Source organism: Hippopotamus amphibius, chromosome 4, assembly GCF_030028045.1.
Source record: "Hippopotamus amphibius kiboko isolate mHipAmp2 chromosome 4, mHipAmp2.hap2, whole genome shotgun sequence".
NCBI lineage: Eukaryota > Metazoa > Chordata > Mammalia > Artiodactyla > Hippopotamidae > Hippopotamus > Hippopotamus amphibius.
The window spans coordinates 98,460,794-98,478,501 of NC_080189.1; the positions used below are offsets into that span (position 1 = coordinate 98,460,794).

Consider the following 17,708-nt stretch of genomic DNA (forward strand, 5'->3'; position numbering starts at 1 on the left):
TTTCTAGAAAAAACTCGTACTTCTCTTCCTACCCTCAGATAAACTGGTTTGACAACAGTTTTATTTCTGAAAAGAAAAAGCATCTCTTCTACAAAAATGTTCCTTCGTTAATAATAACGTGACAGAAACTGATGCAGCACAGATCATGGGCAGGGTAGAGGTTACGAGCGGGCTGTGGCATCACTCAAGCCTCCTCTGGAATCCTGGGCCCGCGCTGGTCCATGAAGGGCAAACCCAGATATGGTCCTGGCCCTCATTTCCGTAGGGAAGACAGACCATTAATCCATAAAGAAACAGGAAAGAAACATCAAGTGCTGAGAAGTGTCAGGAATTAACTCAAATGTCAGGAAAGACCTCTCTAAAGAGTAATAATTCTGAGATATGAAGACCAGAGGGAACCAGCTTGGAATGGTCTAGGAACTGAAAGAAGGTCCAGGAGGCCAGACCAGGGTGGGTGAGGGAAACAGCAGCGCAAGACAGGGTCAGAGAAGTCATCAGGGGCTGGTCACGCAGAGCTTTACAATGCAGGGTAAAGGGTTGATTTTACTCTAAGTGTGATCAGAAGCCACTGGCGGAGTTAGGGGTTAGCATGATCTCATCTGTGTTTATAAGAGATGAGTGTGGCTTCTGTAAGAGGAAGAGAGAAAGTGGAGAGAAAGATCACTTAGGCTGCTGCTGTGTGACTCTGCGCAAGTTACCTTGCCGAGACCAGCTCGGCGACTCGAGGTGAGTGATGGGTGCCGCAAGCTTGAAGAAGACACAGACACAGACTGAAGAGAAAGATGGGACCGGGGGACTCAAGACCTCTAGGATCAAGAGCCCCGCTGACTCATCCCAGGCTGCTTTTATTGAGTTCCTGGGCTAACATTCTCAGGTTACACTCATAAACAGTCAAAGGCCTCACATGATTGAGGCAATTATCTTTGTTTACTTCCTGGGTCTGAGTTGAGCAGGTGTGGATTTGAGCTGGGGGTGGAGAGCAAAACAACCCTGGGGGCAGGAGACCTCTCTCAAAAGGATTAAGGGTCTGTGCCCCATCCGTGTTGGCCCCTTTGCGACTGTGCCTGTCTTAGGTTGTTCCTCCCTTGAGGAATCTTACCCGTCTCTGGCTAACCAGTCATCCTCCAGGGCCAAACAGGGTGATATAAGGAAGGTTCTATGCACCACCCCTGTTGGCCCCTCTGCGGCTGTGCCTGTCTTAGGTTGTTCCTCCTCTGAGGAATCTTACCCATCTTTGGCTAACCAGCCATCCCTCAGGACCAAACAGGGTGATATTAGTCTCCACGCCCCGCACCCTCAGCTCCTCCACTGCTCAAGCAGGACATTCTGAATCCCATCGCTCGGCCCACATACTTCAACACTTTCAATGCTTCAAAAAGGTTCCAGAATGTCTTCCCACATCACCTGACTTCTCTGAACCTTGGGTTTTAGTACCAAACAGGGATAATTCAAAAGGGTTATTGAGAGGGTCAAATGAGTTAATGAAGGTAGGGCTCTTAGCATGATGCCTTGTATGTAATAAACACTCAATAAATGGTAACCTGAGGATGATGATCAGATGGGAGTTGATTTTTACTGTTTCAGTGGTGCAGCAACCACCACTTTCCCTACCCGCTTTCTCCCTCTCATGAACCACCACTGAGTCAGAGCACTTACCGCATCCCCAACCTTTATCCTGAAAATCTGCACGTTCACGCATATCCACTTCCACCCGCACCCCTTCCTTTGCCGCCTCTCATGGAACTCCCAGAGTCTCAATCTGATGCACCCCTTCAAAGGTGCTAAGCTATGGTTAAAATCCACGTTAGCTTAAGATTAATCTTCCTACAAACAACCTTAGATTCCTTTTGGGGACATTTTGAAACCTCCGTAAATGATGATGCTATAAAATAGTAATGCCTTTTCTTTTTACACACATTTTGCCATCTTCTCATCAGATGACTCAACACCATAGGAGGAGGAAAACCAACAAAGAACAGGATTAAATGAAGTGACTGGTCACAGGGTGGGTTCCCTGGCAGGGGCCTGGACCTGACCACAGCCAGATGCCTGGGGGCAGGAACCATCCTACTGGATCTCAGGACCAGGCCTCTGGCAGCCTGCAGGGAAACCTCACGTGAGGTCTTTCCCCCATAGACAATCACTGAGAAGCCCTAAAACTGGTCCAAAGGAGCTTCCTGAAGGAATCCCAAGGATACAGGGTAAAAAAATCTGAGGAGATAGCAGGGAGGTGGAGGACAAAGTGTTAGTGGTGAAAAGCAACCTCCAGGACCCTCTCCACCACCCTTACTGGTGAGGTTCCTGGCCCAGGCAAAGTACCTCAGACACCTGGGCCGCTGGATCTGCCTGGGTCCCTGCCCTGACTCTTGGGAACCTTGAGGGTCCACTGATAGGTGTATGCCTATCCTAGACGGTAGGCCTAGCTTTGGGGATGCTCTGCTCTGGATGCTCATTTCTGCCACGATACAGATCACATCACATCCCGCCATCAGCAGACCTCTGCATTTCTTAACCGAGGCACAACTTGGGAGTATGACTGTCTGGGTTTGAATCCTGGCTCTGAAACTTCTGATCTCTAAGGCACGAGTGGCACTATGTGCCTGTGCCTCAGGCTCACCTGAAAAAGGAGCTAATCACAGAACCTATCTCACAGGGTCACCCTGAGGAGTGACGCAACTGCCATGTAAGCGTTTGTTCAAAACAGTAACTCTGCTCAGTACTCTGTAATAACCTAAATGGGAAAAGAACCTGAAAAAGAAAAGATACATGTGTATGTATAACCGAATCACTTTGTTGTACACCTGAAACTAACACAACACTGTTAATCAACTATACTCCAATGTAAAATAAAGAGTTTTTTAAAAATAAAGGGAGGGCTTCCCTGGTGGCGCAGTGGTTAAGAATCCGCCTGCCAATGCAGGGCACACGGGTTCCATCCCTGGTCTGGGAAGATCCCACATGCTGCGGAGCAACTAAGCCCGTGCACCACAACGACTGAGCCTGCGCTCTAGAGCCTGGGAGCCACAACTACCGAGCCCACGTGCCACAACTACTAAAGCCTGCATGCCTAGAGCCTGTGCTCCACAACAAGAGAAGCCACCGCAACGAGAAGCCCGCACACCGCAATGAAGAGTAGCCCCCACTCCCTGCAACTAGAGAAAGCCTGTTCACAGCAACGAAGACCCAATGCAGCCAATAAATAAATTAAAAAATAATAAAAAATAAAAAGAGATGCAAAATGCAAATCAAAAAACAACAGCAACAAACAGCTGTGCATGCAACACCCCCCTCAAAAAAAAAAGGATTAGGGTAAGGATGAAGAGAAATAACATGAAGGGAGGAGGTATGATGAAAGGGAAAGAATAATATTTTAAGCCGAACAGAATAAATACCTTTAAGACTTTTCCACTTCTTAATCTTATGTAATCATATGTAATTAAATAGGCCTCCTTTCCTCAATAAAGCAAGGGATTTCCGCTTGCTCGAGAGAAAGGTGGGGGGGGGTGCCTCTGGGGAGTGAAGGAGGGAGGGAGAGGGGTGTGAAGACAATCGCCTGAAACTAGAAAAGCCTGACAAAACGTTGTCAGTTTGTGAATCTAAGAATTTGTTTTGCTGCTTTTCTTCAGTTTCCAATCTGCTGAACAAGCGTCAAATAAGCCTACTTGGAGGAATGGTTATATAAACGTTCCTGGAGCAGAGGAAGCAGTCGTGAGTAACAGAATGCCACTGATCAGAATACTTTACTTAGGTCAGCAATTATATTCCGTTTGACTCACCTTCCCGGCACCTTCCAGTTCTTTCTTATCTTTCAGCGCTTGTCCAGAAAGCATTTTCATTTCAATAACTCCTGCCACTGCAATGATGGGTACAATGGCTAAGAGTAAAAGTGTTAACTGCCAGCCGTAGATGAAGGATATAATGATGCCTGTCCCGAGGTTTGCTATATTTTGGGTGATGACAGCAAGCCTGGAACCTATAGCCTGCAAGACAAACAAAACCCTGTCAGAGAGACACTTTCAAATCATCTTTAAAATCCATGCTTATATATTTCCTTAAGGATTATGACAACTCAGCTTCGTGAAAATCTCCTCCCTCGGTTATGAAATAAAAAGTAAAGGTTTACTTATTAAGTTTATTTGGTTTCTAAAATGAGGAGCTCCACAACTTCAGGATAAATACCGAAAGTAGAGCAATAATTCAGAGCTCAGTTACATATTTCTCTCTCATCTGTTTTTAATGCCAAGAAAATTTTCATTTAACAAGGACACCATGATCCCTACTGCAAGTTCTGCAAATGAGCAAGATAAAATAGTCTGACAATTACATTCAACCAGGACTGTTGGAAATTCCCAGTGTTAGATGCCTGACTGCCCATAATTTAAGCCTAATATTTGTCTTTGAGGGTATACAAATACTGGATGGGCCAAAAAGTTCGTTCCATTTTAAATTGAAATAAAAGACATTTTTCATTTTCACGAAGAACCTTACTGAACAATGTATTCCCCGACCGAATGAACTTTTTGGCCAATCCAATATCTCTTGGCCTATTTGAGATGCTTACAGTGCGTAGAAACAATACACAGAGCTGAAAGTTATGGAATTTAAACTCAGCTTCCTAAGCAGGCAGAATTCTCAGGAGCATGCAGTTATTTCCAACTCAAAAGCCAGATGTCAAAATACAGTCAATTCACTCCAGTCCTCTACACTTCTCTCCTTTACCCCGGAAACACCCCATGCCCTCAAGCCGTTCCAAATTCCTGTCCTAGCCCCCCAATCTGCTTTTTTGAAAATGACCCATGTTTTTCCCACTCCCAAAACTTCCTCTGCCTGGGTGGGGCCAGTCTCAGGGAAATATTATGATGGAGTAGAGTCTAGAATGGTCACGGCCACCTCTGTGACTTTGGACAAATTTTTCCCACCCCCCAACTGAGCAGGTACATTGATTAATAACCAAAGCTTCTCTCAGCTCTGAATTTTAGAACAGAATTCTTTACAAGCCCCCTACCTCAATATCGACGGTCTGAAATCATTTAACACCTGTGTTGATATAAACACCAAAACAGTCATTAGGGGAAAATGGTGTTTAAAAAAATTACCAGTAATTCTACACATTAAATTCCATACCAGCGAACTGCAGCAGGGCTGAAAGAAATAGCATAAATAACAGAGCATTTATTTTTGTTTGATGCAGCCATTGAGCTTATAATAAAGGCATGCTTAGCCAAAGCTGGTGTAAGTCAAAGAGTAGAGTGGCCTTCCAAGCCAGCTCTCTGTATTTGCACATTTTCAATTTCAAAGTCAAAGATTACAACCTGGAGAGAGTCTGTGGCACAGGGCTCATGGGGACTGTTCCTGTTCTTAGCATGGACAAGTCAGAACTCATTCCCAAAGCATCTGACTGAGATACACTCACAGCATCCCCCAAGCTCACGGCAGACGAATTAACCCTGTACCTAAGCTTCCAGACATATACATGTTCAGCTGTGGATGATAGCCAAGAAATGAGTAAAATGGATCAGAAATGACAAATTCTTCTTTAGTGTACATGAAAGATGATTTCAAAGACCTAGAACTTTAAGCTGGGGCGGGGGGGCGCAGTTAGCCCCGTGGTTGATGTGACTGATTGCTTCCAGTGACAATGCACTGGCTACTGTTCTTTATTCTAAAGACTGACACTCACTGTCCCAACATCTACTCCTCACACAGAGGTGTCTCTAGAACACTCCATGGGAAAGCATGGGTCTTTCCTTGTTTCCCCTCTCCGGCTGTTTATTTCTTCCTCAGAACACCATCATATGGCTTGAAACCCAATTTTAAAATATGTGTGCTTACTGGGGGAAAAAGAGCCTATTTCCTGAACCTCCTTTTGAAATTAAGAACATTCAACTTCATCTTTGCCTCAACTACCTTCTTCCAGAAAAAAAAAAAACCTTTAAAATACATAGTTGCCTTTGACATCTATATGGCTCTCATTTGCTTTTTTTTTTTTTTTCTTCAGAATTCTAATCCTTATATGAAAATTAAATTAAAAAGCCCACCATTTCATAGGCAAAATATTGAGATGTATTTTCTTCTGATTTATGATTAGTAGGATTAAGCTACTTACTCAAAAATACATCAGAGAAAATGTTTCATTGATGGTGAAGTTAAATATGAAAAAAATTTAACTTACATAAACATCATCACTAACTACATACACACAGACTTGAGTTCGTTCTGTTTTAGGTGGCAATGACTTTTGACAGCACTGCTTGCCTCAGATATTTCTCTATATAAAAAATGACACCACTTCCCACTGTGAAATAGATACACACACGTGTATATGTGTGTAGATGTGTACATGCGTGTATACGTATGCATATATACCTATATACACACACACAGGTAACCACTGTCATAAACAGGTCAGCTGGTGGCATAAAGGGGATTCCACTGTCCTCTCTCAGCCCTTTTGTGATGACAGCTACAGTGGGCTTTCCTGGTTGCAGTGAAGCTCCCCCATCTCTTTGCCTCCTCTCCCCTGGTCTCTCTTTTTTAGCCACTGTCTTATATTCTGGAGAACAGGTCTGACTCAGAGTGGCTCAGAGAAGGTGGGCAGGTGTCCGTGCTACTGGGGCCAGGAAAGTGGGAGTAGACGACACCTTTGAGGAAACAAGTAAGCAGACGGCTGGCCCCGATAGGCAATTAGGGAGAATGGGAGTTCCTGGATGTGGCCAAGGACCTCACACACAACACGGCAGAGGGGAAGCACTGAGTGCTAATTCTACAAACACAGGAAGGGCACGACCCAAGAGCAATTATGAAGGTCGGACTGCCAGCACCGTGTCCGGACAGCAACTGCTCAGGGTTCAGCTGCAAGAGACTGAATTAGGGTGTTTCCTCCAGAATGTGTCCCCCCGTGCCAAATCGGATGTGGGATGTGTGTGTCGGTGAAACACACGAACACACACAACAAGGTCTCTGTGAAACGGATACTAAAGTTACGGCAGCAAAGTTTAACTAGGGAATATACGATTTAGAATACTTTAGGACACCATTTATCCCCAGTGATCACCATCCAAAGGAAAGGCTCTTCCAGGGAGCTAGCCACATGGATGAACCCCAAGCTTGTGGATTTGATTCTCGTGCCAATTTAAATAAAAAATCAAACAGAGTAATATTTTACATCTTTCTCCACCTACCAAACCATTTCTCTGCCCCATTTACCAGAAAGTCCTGTAATGATTTGCCCACTGTGTCCTATTCCTCTCTCCCTCTTTCTCTTAAACCCATTCCCATCAGGCTTTTGTCCCCATCATACCCCTGAAACAGTTCTCATTCGAACCATAAGCACCTCCGCATGGCTACAGCATTGTACAATGTTTGCTTACATTACATTACAATGTTGTCTTACAAGCTTATCAGCAGTATTTGAGATCCCAGATTGCTCCCTCCTTTAAATGCTTTCTTCACGTTGTTCTTGGACACTGCCCTTCTCCCGCACTGGCCACCAGTTCTTTCTCTTCTTTGCTGGGTCACCCTCACAGCCCTGAGGTCAGGGCCCAGACCCTGCCATCTTCTCTATCCACCCATGCTCTCCTCCTGCCTCACGGCTTTGAAAGGCACCCATGCACTGAAAAAAATCTCCAAATGTGTATTTCCAGACTAGACTTCTCTGCTAACCTCCAGACTTGCAAATCCACCTGCCGTCTGGACATCTCCACTTGGACATCTACTGTGGGCAACTCAAACTCACCACGTCCCAAACACAACTCTTTCAACAGACCGCCCGGTTTCATTAAAAAGCAACTCTATTTCTTCAGTTGTGCAGGTCCAAAATTTTGGAGTCATTCTTAAATCCCCTTTTTCTAATCTCATACCACATTCAGCCAGCCAACGAATTCTGTTGGCTGTACCTTCAAACTATACCCAGAATCTGATCACTTGTTATCATCTCACTATGACTATCCTAGTATAATCACTATCTTCCCTCCTCCTGGATTACTGCCACAGACTCCCAGCCTCTCACTGACCCCTTCAGCCTATTCACACAGCAGCCTTTAAAAATTTAAGATCATGTCCCCTCTATGTTCAAAACCCTACAATGGTTTTGATAGGACTATGATGGGAATAAGATAAGCTTAAGGAAGAAGAGAGACCCAATTAGGGGAATTAATGGGTCCCACTGTATACATCTCATGTATCTTAGAATTTATGACCCTTTCTCCTAATCACACAAACACACAAACTGAACCCGAGTGATGGTTAACAGGTGCAGGGAGGCATTCACTAAATTTTAAAGCTCTTACTTTAAATCTCTTTGGTGTTTATCTAAATGTTTGTGAAACTTGCAAGGAGAGACTCTAAATCTTGTCAGCTCATTAACTCCTCTTTTTAGGGTAGATAAGACACATAGGTACACCCCTTAGGGGGTCTCTCCACCCCCTTCTGGTGTCTGTGCCAGAAGCTATTGTACTCTTTCTCTGACTGCTCTCTAATAAACTGTTACTTGCTACTTAAACCTGAGCAACAACTTGTTATTGATCCCGAGGAGAAATTCTTCCGGAGATCAAGAATCTGTTCCCCTAGACAGATTTCATGGACTTCAGTTTCTCCTGTAATTTCAGATATGATGCTGATCTCAACTCTTATGACTTTTCCTTTCACTCATTTTATTCCAGCCACATTACCTTCCTTGCTGCTTTGGGAACAGTTGTAGAAATAAAGGCTCTAGCCTCAGGGCCTTTGCACTTGCTGATCCTCCTGTTCAGAACATGCCACCCTAGACATCTATAGGGCTGACCTCTTTCCTTCCTGCCTGCCTCCTGAGTATGTGGCCACATCATCGAGACTGAGGCCTTCCTTCCCCGACAACCAGCAAGTCCCTACCGGCATATGGTGCAGCCATTTTCTTCACAGCACTTACACCGATCTGACGTCCCATGAGGACTCCGTAAGGGCATGGGTGTTGTCTCTTTTAGGAAGTTCAACATTATTTCAAGCAGCGCGCATTGTTCTGCTAGATTCTGTACAGCTTGGGCTAACCCTCAATTTCTGTTGATTTGTTTGCTTTAAGCAAAGTATTAAAACAATGCCTAAGATTTACATTGTGATTTTATAACTGGATGTGCTTCCACACTCGTAACCTAATTTGTTTTTACAGAAGCCCCATGTATTAGTTAGAAGCAATATAATCACAGTACTCCTATAGAAAGACTAAAAGCTAAAGATTGATAAGGTTCAAGGAGGGAAAAACATGGCAGTGACCACATGCTTCCCCCCCCCCCCCACAAATTCCACATCATCCTATAGATTTTTGTCATACACAGTTGCAGTTAAAGAAGAAATACCACTCTATCCACAAATCAAGATCTGCTGGTTCAATATTTTCTAGTTATATCAATTGAAGAGATTCATGGAGTAGCAAAATTTAATAGTCTGGGAAAGTTGTTCCTTCTACCCTTGTTTTAATTTTATCATGCTCTTTTCATTTCTTTCAAGCTTTTTTAAGATTGTCTTCCCTCTCTTCTGAACTTCGGGGTCCCTTAACTTTTTTACAGCAACTACACACATTCTTCTTCTCAGTAGCAATTACAATTTCCCAGGGATTAGCAAAGCATTAAAACAGAATGGACCTGCATGACATGCTGATAAATATTTCCTTTTCTTAATAATTATCCTTCCACATGTACTCTGTTAATAGCATCAATAAGATGACAACATCACAAAGTTATCTATACACTAACCAGTATATGATATTTAAATAGTTAACATTTTTGCTGTAAGGCACATGCTATACTGCACAAGTTAAAGTTTTAACACTTTCTTAACAATGATGAGAATTCACTGTAGGGAGAAAATTAGTTTCATGCTGACATTCACAATGGGCCGCCCATTAGCACAAGCACAGCAGAAAGGAGGCAGTCATACCCCTTTAACTTGAGCAGCGTCATTGGAAAGCCTGGTCGTCAAGGCTCCCGTGGTGTTTTTAGGGTCGTCAAACCAGCTCACATCCTGTGGCACAGAAAATGATTTCATTATCTTAAAGCCGATGCATGAGACCCTCAGCTCAGAGGGCACTGACAGGGTCAGGTCTCTTTATCACTTATCCTCCTGCCTTAAGCACTCAGGATTTGACCCTGAATAGACAAGAAAGGGACTTAATAGACAAAGTGATACATAGATCAGTTCATCCGTCTAAAAAAAAATTTGAGTGCCTACTTTGTTCCAAACATAATTTCTAAGCGTTGGATCTACTTAACAGTGAACCAAAAAGACCAAGTCACTGCTTTCATGAAGCCCAGATTCTAGTGTGGAAGCCACAAATTAACATATACTGTACCATGCCAGGTGGTAATAAATGCTAGGAAGAAAAACAGAGTGGGGTAAGGAGGGAAAAAAAACGTGAGGGAAGGCACTATTTTATAGTTTGGGGAGGGGAGAGAGAACAGCTATCGCAGGTGACATTTGAGCAGAGACCTGAAGAAGAGAAGGATGAGAATATCTGAGACAAGGAAGAAACAGCACGTGCAAAGGCCCCAAGGCAAAGGCATATTTTATCTGTTCATATACAAGCAAGAAAGCTGTAAGGGTTGCCACCAGCCTTAAAAGCACCTCTGTGTGAATGTGTAAAAGCTGCCACTTTCCCTGGACAGACTTGCTTCCTCACTGGGCTCTCCTGCTCCTCCCCTCATACCCAGTGGGTAAAGAGTAGACTGTGTATGGGAAAGGGGGTGAAGCTATAGAAGATGAGGTCTGAGAGGTAGTGGGGACCACATCGTGTGTGACCTCACAGGCAGCTGTAAAGATTTCAGATTTGGGGACTTCCCAGTGGTTAAGACTCTGCACTTTCACTGCTGAGGGCCCAGGTTCAATCCCTAGTCAGGGAACTAAGATCCCACAAGCCACATAGCATGGGCAAAAAAAAAAAAAAAAAAGACTCCAGATTTTACCCTGAGAGATATGAGTGGTTTTCAGCAGGTTTGGGCAGAGGGATGTGATTTGATTTTTATCTCAGAAGAATGATTCTGGCTCTTGGGCGACGAACCTACTGGACTGGAACAAGGATGGAGAGACCAGTTGGGAGGCGTTTGCAATATTAAACAAAGAAGAGGAGTCGAGGACGACTCCAAGGTCTTTAGCCTGAACAACTGGTAGAATGCAGATGCCACTTACTGATACGGGGGAGGACTAGGTAAGGAGTAAGCCCTGTGGGGAGGGGAGAGTCCAAAGTTCACTTTTGGAAATAATTAGGTATGAAATGCTTAACAGACATTCAAATAGAGAAGTTGAATAAACAGATAACTGTGGCTCAGGGCAGAAGAAATGAATTGGGTTTAAAAAAAATCGACAAAAGAAATCTAGATTAAAATTTAACATTCAACATAAAATAGGATTTTCTTTGTAAAACCACTTACACTTTTAAATACAAAAGTACTAGAAAGATTGTGAGTTTGAAGTATCAGTTTATGTCTGTTACAAAAATAACTATGGTCCTAAGAAGTTATTTCAACTGGTGATATGCAACTAAAGCAGTATCTATCCTTCTCCCCAAAAAAATATTTAAGAAAAAAACCCAAAGCATTATAATTTACTATAGTATGTATCCATTTGCTTTTTTAAAACTGTTAAGTGTTTATGGACACCAAGGGGGAAAAGCCGGGGGGTGGGGTGGCGGGATGAATTGGGAGATTGGGGCTGATATATATACACAAATATGTATAAAGTAAATAACTAATAAAAAAAACTCATAAAAAATTGTTAAGTGCTTAAGGGCCTCCCCCCACTGGAACATAACTTCTGTGTACACAGAGACCATTCTGATTTGAAGGCCTTACAATACCTAGTATTATGCCTTGTAAGCAGAAGGCACTTAATACTTGATGTCTGGACTTAATAATTTATGGAGTGGGCATTGCACAGACCATTAGCTCAGCTTCCAAAGCATAATGGACCTAGGAGCTGGCCTGGGGGCTGGTGGGGCAATGGGACACTTAGCCCTGGACTGAGGCCTTCAGTCTAAATCGAATCTCAGTCATAAATGTGGTCTCACTGAAATTCCTAACACAGGGCCCTCCACCAGACAGTGCTCTTTCACTCACTAGATTCAGTCCTGCTTTGTCAGTCACAAGCCAGCAATTCTCATCAATATGTCTTCTTTTTAAGTGGCAGGGGTAGGAATGGGAAAGGACTGAACAATGAAAGACTGCTGGGAAAATGTGAATATCATCTGGAAATCTCAACGGAGCAACAGGTACTTCTCAGCCCGGGTGCAAGTACCCCCGGCACATCCGGGGCATCCTTGTATTAGTGATTTTAAAACGGAACGTTATAAAGTCACAGAAAAAATGTGCACGATTGGAAAGACACTTTCCCCTTTGAACTGGGCTGCTTTGGGTTGCATGTCCAGAATCCCCCTCCCCCTTTCCCCAGAAAAACATTGATGTCTGTCTGTTAGGGTTTGCAAGGTGTAACGTGTGAGAGGCATTCCATTAAGTCATTATCTGCTAGTAACACTGCAGCTTGAATTAGTCTATCAGTCTAGCCCCAGCGAAGAAACTGAGCAACAGGAAATGGGCCATGGGGATGACTTCTGATCTGTGGAAAGAAAGGGTACAGAGGGCATTACCTGGTGGGAAGAACACAAGTATCCTGGGTTTCCCAGGGGAAAGAAGGAAAGAAAGAGGGGAGAGGGATGAGGGGCATGGAAGATGGTTTCCACCTGCTCTGCCTACAGCTGCTAAGACAGAGGCTGGAGGTGAATCTGCCCTGGAGCCTCCGTCTGTCTCGCAGAAATCCCGCTCCTTGTGCCCACCCACAGCGACCTCCCAGGGCAGGGCTCTGAGCCTGACCTGCTGGGCGGCTCAGCAGCATCTCTGATATGAGATGGAGGAAAGATCAGTACAGGAGCTCTGAGTGACCCGACAGTGCTCCCACTGCCCCCCCCCCCCAACAGGGCACAGTGGGGAGCTCTGCACATCTGCACACCCCAGGCACCGCCCTCAACAGACACACCTGTCTCAACATGGATCTGAAAACCATGTATCGGAGCCGCTTGGTGAGGATCTCTCCAGCTTTGCCAAACGTGAAGCCCTGTGAAGAGTAACACGCCACAAGGGGAAAGACTTGTTAGAGACCCAGCCGCTGATGACAAAACAAGAGGGGGACTTGGTGTCACTGCTAAAGCAGGACACCAGAGTCAGAAAGCCCGATTTCAAGGCTTGGCTCTGTTTCGGTGACGGTGTACTGTGCTGGATGCCGCACCGCGGGCAGAGCCGCGAGAGCCCGGTTTTGAAATCGGCACTGCTGCTCCTCACCCAGCGGGTGGGCCCATCGGGGGTTTATCAGGACATGGTTTCTTTGTCGTCCATTCCCACTCCTGCTTATTTCTCCCTGTGAACCAGGATCTGTCACTCAGGAAGCTGGGGATTGTTCCCAAGACGGGGCACTTTAAACCGGGAGTCTATATTATGTATTGTCCAAACCAGAACACTCCTAAGAGTGAGAAAGGGTGCTGTTCATGATTACACCAGGACCTGACGTGCAACCAGGAAAAACAGGAATATACAGCCGCCCCAGAGAACAAAGACATCAAAACCTCAGTTTCCAAGTTAAAAAAAAAAAAAAAAAATCCAAAGTCTAGGAGCAAAATAGGTTGGAAAGGAAGGTTTACTGAGAGAGAATTTTCTGCACTGCCCTCCCCTTTCCCCAAGGATATAACCTGTGTCTGGAAGGAGAGACGAGAATTTTGGGAAAGAAGAAAGGACGATGTGATTGTATGGCCACGCTGGGCCATGTCTGGGGAGGAAGGAGGACAGACCCTCGCCCCAGTGAGTTTGGAGATACAGGACCAGAAGGAAGCACTGCTCCTCTTTCTATCTGGAGGGCTGGGGAGTGGCAGCTTAAAGATGATGGCCTGGGGAAAGCAGAGTGGAAATGGCTGGATGGTGTATCAGAAGAGGAGAAGCCCCAGTAACAGCCTAGTGTGTTGGACATTACTGAGACAGAGGAAGGAAACACGTGCAAAGAGCACTCTTCCAAGTGGTCCTGATCAAGGAAGACAGTCAGGTTGGACCATGCAGCTGAAGCCCACTGGCCTCTCTGGTCCCCAGCATGAAGCAGGCGGGCAGAGGAGGTGCACAGACCACCACCCTCCACCCAGTGCTGTAACGCCACATAACCCCACTGCTAACACAGAGGCCAAACCAGGGAGAAGGTGGGGGGGGGAACCCTGGATTAGCTGAGTTGAAGCCTGAAGTCACCAGAATGATTCGCTTTACTTGGAAATGACCAGAGGAAGGTTTCTGCTATTAGACTGAATGACATCTGAACTATCTTGCCCACGACAAGAATATCACTGGTGTTATTTTGTTGAGAACTAGTCATTGTTAAGTACTTCACAAACATGATAAGTCCTCGGGACAAACCTATAATCACCAGTTTAGAAATGGAGGTTGAGAGAGGCAGGTAAATTGCCAGAGGCTACAGTTCTAAGGCAGCAGAGTCGTCATGAGAATCTGCGTCTGAGAGAATCTTAACCAGAATGAGAACTGAGAGCCCAGGATTGAACCCCCCGCTCCGTGAGTTCTTTCCTTGCGTTTCTAAATGAGGAGCTGGCATTCTCTAGGCACTCAAGCATCACCGTAAGGCACAGGGCCACCTCTGCACTTCTGAGGTCCTGGGATTTAGAGCCTTTGTTCCCCCCTTGGTTTGCCAAGCAAGCCAGGCTCCAGTGTCCCCAAGCACCATCATGTTACAAAGGTACCACTTTAACTGCCTTTGCGTCACTGATTCAAATCTCCAGCTCAAAGCCTACCTCCTTCCAAATTCCTTGGCCAACTGCACCCTCAGCAATCTCTACCTTCTCAAACATTTTTAAAATCAGCGTGGCTGGCGTATGGGGTTCTGGGTTTTGTTGTTTTTAGAACACTGGAAGGTATTTCTTTGAGTATTTAAACTGACTGGCAATACTTATATCCAGATGTATGTCCAAGGCTTCCTTAGATTCCACTTTTTAGACTCCACAGTCAACAACAAATTGGCACTCGCCGTTGGAACTTGGCAACTACCTCTACAAGGATTAAATCATGTGCTGCTGCAGCTGCTGACTTTCAACACCCCCTGAAAGGAGTTCAGGGTGGAAAGCAGAAATGAGGCTCTCTATGCTCTGGGAAAAACTGGCAGAACAGGTCTTCACACAGATATTTTCAGAAGCTGATTTTATGACCCAATTCTTTTTTTTTTTCTTTCTTTTTAAAGCTCTTTATTGGAATATAATTGCTTTACACTCTTGTACCACTTTTTGAGGTACACCAAAGTGAATCAGCTGTATTTATACATATATCCCCATATCCCCTCCCTCCCGTGACTCCCTCCCACCCTCCTCGTCCCGGCCCTCTAAGGCATCACCCATCATCGAGTTGATCTCCCTTTGTTATACAGCAACTTCCCACTAGCTATCTATTTTACAGTTGGTAGCGTATATATGTCAATGCTACTCTCTCACTTCGTCCCAGCTTCCCCTTCGCCCCACCCCCACCCCGTGTCCTCCAGTCCATTCTCTGCATCTGCATCTTTATTCTTGCCCTATCACTGGATTCATCAGTACCATTTTTTAAGATTCCATATATATGAGTTAGCATACAGTATTCGTTTTTCTCTTTCTGGCTTACTTCGCTCTGTATGACAGTCTCTAGGTCTATCCACCTACGAGCCCAATTCTTGTATCTCCTCATAGCTAGAAAAACACTAAAATCCTTCATGGTGACGACTGCTCCTCACGACCAGCAGAAACCTTCTGCAAAAACATATGTCCTCCCCCTTCACCAAAATCACATATATACTGACTTTCCCCCCCCCATCTCTTTGGAGCCGTTTCTCAGGGCTATCTGAAAATGCTGTCTCCTGGGCTGCAGTCCTCATTTTGCCCCAAATAAAACAACACACAACTCTCACGTTATGCATTTCTTTAAGTCGATGCCAGCTTTCATTTCCAATCATTAGATGAGATCAAATACTCTCTGCTCCCTCTGACTTCACTAACATTTCCAGTTAAGGGAGGAGAAGGTGGAAAGAAGTAAATAAGCACAGGAGCCAGAGGAAGCAAAACATCTTTGTTTTAAAAATGTCAAAGAGAGGACGTCCCAGGTGGTCCAGTGGTTAAGACCTCACCTTCCAATGCAGGGGGTGCGGGTTTGATCCCTGCTTGGGGAGCTAAGATCCCACATGCCTCGGGGCCAAAAAACCAAAAAAAAAAAAAAAAAAAGTCAAAGAAATGGGCTGCTAATAATCCAGTGACTAGAGGAGCAATTCTACCAAAAAGCAAGTTATACAGATGTTTAATAAATTCCCCCAGTTGAATAATGATATATTTCTCAAAATGAAAAAAAAAGTGACAATGCAGACACTTACCTGAAGGAAAAATGTAATAAAAGAGATAATCCCAAGGACTAGAAATAACAGTGAAAACAAGTTACTGTTCTGTCGTTTGGTTTCATCATCACTGGTCCTGGTAAAAATCTGTTAAGAAAATATTTAAAGGGTTTTTCAGTACCACAGGAGAAATCATTTGAAGTCCGACCCATTCTGCATCTAGCAGAGTACTTGGCGTCAAGAGAGCCTTCGTGTGTGGAGGTCAGGCAGGCTTCCCGAAGGCCAGACTCACAGGGGGATGTATTCTGCCTTCCCTAGGGGCCAAGAGTGGGCCTGTCATTCTTTTATCTATCCAACTCTCTCTCTGCTCACACTCCTTCTTGGTGGAATGTGTGCCACAGTGAACACCACACCCACTACAGCCGAACTGGGAACAAATACTCTCTGCTTCCTTTGATGGGAAACTACATTTCATAGCAATCTCTTGTTTTACAAGTTGGTCATTTTGAACTGCCCCAAGGCGTCTGGAGACACATCTGCTGATGTGGTTTTGGTGGACCCAGGAGAGGTCCTCATTCACTCAGCCCAGGCCCCTCCAAAGAAAGGAGGTTCCTTGAACCAGCCTTCTTTGTAGGATAGCCAGTTAGACAGCCAGTGAGGAACTAGAGCCAGCTGACCTAGAACCACATATGGAGACCTGGGTTACAAGAGCTCATAGGATGCCTTGGGCTTGAAGGATGTAGAGAATAACCGCTACACGGGGAAAGAAAATCATCTCCCTCCACAGTGGGCCAAAATCAGTCTTGTGAGAGCCACACTCCCAACCCAACCCAGACAACTTTATCCCTTATAAAGAAAAAAAAAAGCTTTTTGGAAGAAGTTAAATTAATTTTTCTTGATTAGTCATTCCAACAAAAATAAGCGTTAACCATCAGTGAGCTCTTACTCTGTGCCAGGCATTATTCTAAGCTCACTCACATATACTATCCTTCATCCTCTCAACCACCTCCTGAGGTTTGTAATCATCACCATTTACATAAAGGGAAACTGAAGCACAGAGACGTTAATTAACTCATACGAGGTAACACAGCTACCAAATGATGACCCGAGGCTACACCCGCAAGCAATCTAACTCAGAGCCCACAATCCTAAATTCTGTGTTACAAGCCTTCAGTGAGGCAGAGAGCTGATTGCCCACCCAACATCTAGGAGCTAATGTGTCAGCCCTGGCCCACCTGTTTCCAGGCCTATTGTTACACGAGAAATGAGGAAAACATAAATTTTTTCTAAGTTTTTGTTATACACAGCCAAACCTATTCCTAACTAACCCAATTCCTTTTTTTTTTTTCTCTGATGAA

At 44.7% G+C, this 17,708-nt stretch overlaps 1 protein-coding gene across 2 annotated transcripts in view; it reads right to left on the bottom strand.

The window, feature by feature from the left end:
* Positions 1-17,708, bottom strand: part of ABCB1 (ATP binding cassette subfamily B member 1) — a 97,937-nt gene that overhangs the window by 21,023 nt on the left and 59,206 nt on the right. For both annotated transcript variants that reach the window (XM_057731519.1, XM_057731518.1), the window contains 4 exons: positions 16,390-16,497; positions 12,994-13,071; positions 9,910-9,993; positions 3,777-3,980 (listed from right to left, as the gene is read on the bottom strand). In XM_057731519.1, the coding sequence (XP_057587502.1) occupies positions 3,777-3,980; positions 9,910-9,993; positions 12,994-13,071; positions 16,390-16,497 (474 nt within the window). The remainder of the gene's footprint in view (positions 1-3,776; positions 3,981-9,909; positions 9,994-12,993; positions 13,072-16,389; positions 16,498-17,708) is intronic.